This window comes from Typopeltis vanoorti, unplaced genomic scaffold (genome assembly GCF_054136105.1).
Source record: "Typopeltis vanoorti isolate ZY-2024b unplaced genomic scaffold, IOZ_Tvanoo_1.0 HiC_scaffold_666, whole genome shotgun sequence".
Taxonomy (NCBI): domain Eukaryota; kingdom Metazoa; phylum Arthropoda; class Arachnida; order Uropygi; family Thelyphonidae; genus Typopeltis; species Typopeltis vanoorti.
The window spans coordinates 386,354-389,016 of record NW_028328163.1 but is presented as its reverse complement, the minus strand read 5'-3'; the positions used below and the strand labels follow the sequence as shown (position 1 = coordinate 389,016).

The window sequence follows — 2,663 nt, the reverse complement described above, 5'->3', positions numbered from 1 at the left end:
CTTCGTCTATATGTCCTATGGCTATATTCTTTATGTTCACCGGTCCGGTTTACCTGTTTGCAGGATGAAAAACTCCGGATAAACTGGGGAAAAACCCTACTGTCCACGTCCAAGACAGGCTGGCTGAGGAAGATCCATCAGCTCCTAGGACACTCCTTTTCCAGCCATATGGTTGCGAAGCGCACAGCCACCACTAGGCTAACCGCGCGGACATGTAGAATAATAGAGGAAGAACATTTGCACATACCTTGTTTGGCTGTTGTTGTTTGGTGGGCCTCGTACTGCGATGTGAAGTGTTCTGCTGTGGGCTGTTAAAAGGAAGGTTTTTTTGGAAAAGTGGGTGGGTTTGAGGCAAAGTGGGAGATTAGCTTGAAAAAACCCAGGTGTTTTTAAAATAATATATACATATATTATTATTTTCAAGGGCGTTTTTTTGAGGAAGGGGAAGGATTTATGAGAGAAGGGGCCGGGGAGACAGTTCGTCCGTGTGTCATCCTCAGAACATTTTGGGATAAGCGTAGGTCAGTGATTCTCAACCTTTTTTTCGTCACGGTACACTTTTACACTTTTAATAATTTTAAAATTTGGCGGCACACTAACAATAAGATAAATTTGAAAGAATTTTACTTTGTTAATTAATTCATGTACCTATAATATATTTTGTAAAAATAGCATACAATAATAATTTGCAATAAAATATAAAATGAAATTGCATTACAAAGTTATTTAATGATAAATTACATTTAATGCGAAATTTGAGCATGTTTTTTTTTTTATAACTTCATTTATATTTGGGCGTATAAATGATAATGCTACTCTCATTTCGTGATCCAGATTTAAAAGTCTGGATATTTTTTTTATACCGTTTTCATATCGGTCAAAGCCGAAAATCCGAATTCGCACAAATAAGATGTGGAAAATTGTAATAACACACTTAAAGCTTTTTGTGATATTGTTGGATAATCGTATCTAAGATTAATCCAGAACAAATTAATTGATTCTTCTGAATGTTTTGAAATTAAATCTCGGTTATTACACACACAAATCAGTTCTTCTTCTTCTTTCAAAGTTAGTTCATATATCGATGTGTCGTTTATCACAAATGGATTCCGAATCCAATCAAATTTTTTTATTTCTAAATTTGGAAAGTAATGAACAATTTTTTGCTCTAGTATTGTCAAACGATCAATAACTATTTTATGAATTATTTTATAACAATCCTTTGGAACTGACTCAAACTTTTCTAAACTACCTTCTTTTTTCTTCCATAAAGTAATTTTTTTTTGAAATCCGAACGATTTATCGGTTGAGTTTAAAATATTTTCTTTCGGTCCTTGCAAACTCGTATTTATGTTATTAAAAATAACAAAAATATCAGATAAGTAAGCCAGCTTAGCACACCATATTTTGTCATCCAACAAACCAACAAAATCATTATTATCTTGTTCAAAAAATATCTTTATCTCATTTTTTAATTCAAGCACGCGAGACAAAACTTTCCCTCTGGATAACCACGTGACTTCCGTGTGTAGTAACAATGATTCGTATTTAGACTCCATAGCCTGGCAAATGACTAAACAGGCTACTTTTTAATGTTCTCGATTTTATATAATTAATTATTTTAACACATTGTTCCAGCACTACTTTCAATTCTGATGGTAATTGTTTTGTAATGAGTGTTTCCCAGTGCAAAAAACAATCGGTAACTAATATATCTGCATTATGTTCTCTTACATGTGCTACAAATCCTTTTATAGATCCAGTCATAGCCGGAGCACCATCTGTACAAATGCCAATGCATAAATTCCACTAAATTTTAATTTCTTGTAAATAAGAATTAATTTCATCGAAAATATGTTTTCCTGTTGTGAAATCAGATAATTCACGACAACATAAAAATTGATTAATCAATCATTTTCGTGAATGAATCGAACGAATACAATTAAGTGTGTTTTTCCCGTAATATCAGTTGTTTCGTCGATTTGTAAAGCAAAATTTGAATTTGCAAGAGTTTTAACAGTATTTTCTTCAATATTTGGACAAGTCTATAATTCTGCGATGAATTGTATCATCTGAAAGTGGTATTTTACAAACACCAGTTTCTGCTGATTCACCGGTCATTCCTTTTACAATTTTACAACAAGCAGGTAATATAATTTCTTCAGCCAAATTATGAGATTTTAATTTGAGAGCAAATAATTCAGCCACTTCATAAGAAACCATCTGAGCTTTTTCAGACACACTAATTTGCTTTTTAAAAATCTTTAATTGTTTGGATCTTGCAGATAATGAATTTTGAAAGTAGGCTTTGTCTTTTGATACTAGCGAAGGATGATTAGTGAGCAGGTGACGTTGGAGCTTGCTCGGAACCATAGCACTGTTTGATAATTTACAACCACATACCACACACTCGGGAACAGTTTTATCATTTTCCATTGTAGATGTAAATCCAAATTTTAAGAAGTCATCATTATACTTACGATGAACATTACATTTTTTTTGGCGGAGGAAAAAAATTCTTTACTTGTACTGGGCTCGTTAGCATGATCGCTAGCATCATAATTATCGTCGTTAAGCTTTCTTTTTTTTTTTATCCATTTATCCATTTTAGGGGGTTCATTGAAAATAAAAATAATTTTGTCAAAAAATTATTAAAAACGACA

General features: G+C 32.5%; 1 protein-coding gene across 1 annotated transcript; it reads right to left on the bottom strand.

The window, feature by feature from the left end:
• Window positions 1-2,028: 2,028 nt before the first annotated feature.
• Window positions 2,029-2,436, bottom strand: LOC150092109 (protein ZBED11-like). Its single transcript, XM_090415303.1, has one exon. The coding sequence runs from the start codon at window positions 2,434-2,436 to the stop codon at window positions 2,029-2,031; it is 408 nt and encodes a 135-aa protein (XP_090271429.1).
• Between the last annotated feature and the right edge of the window lie 227 nt (window positions 2,437-2,663).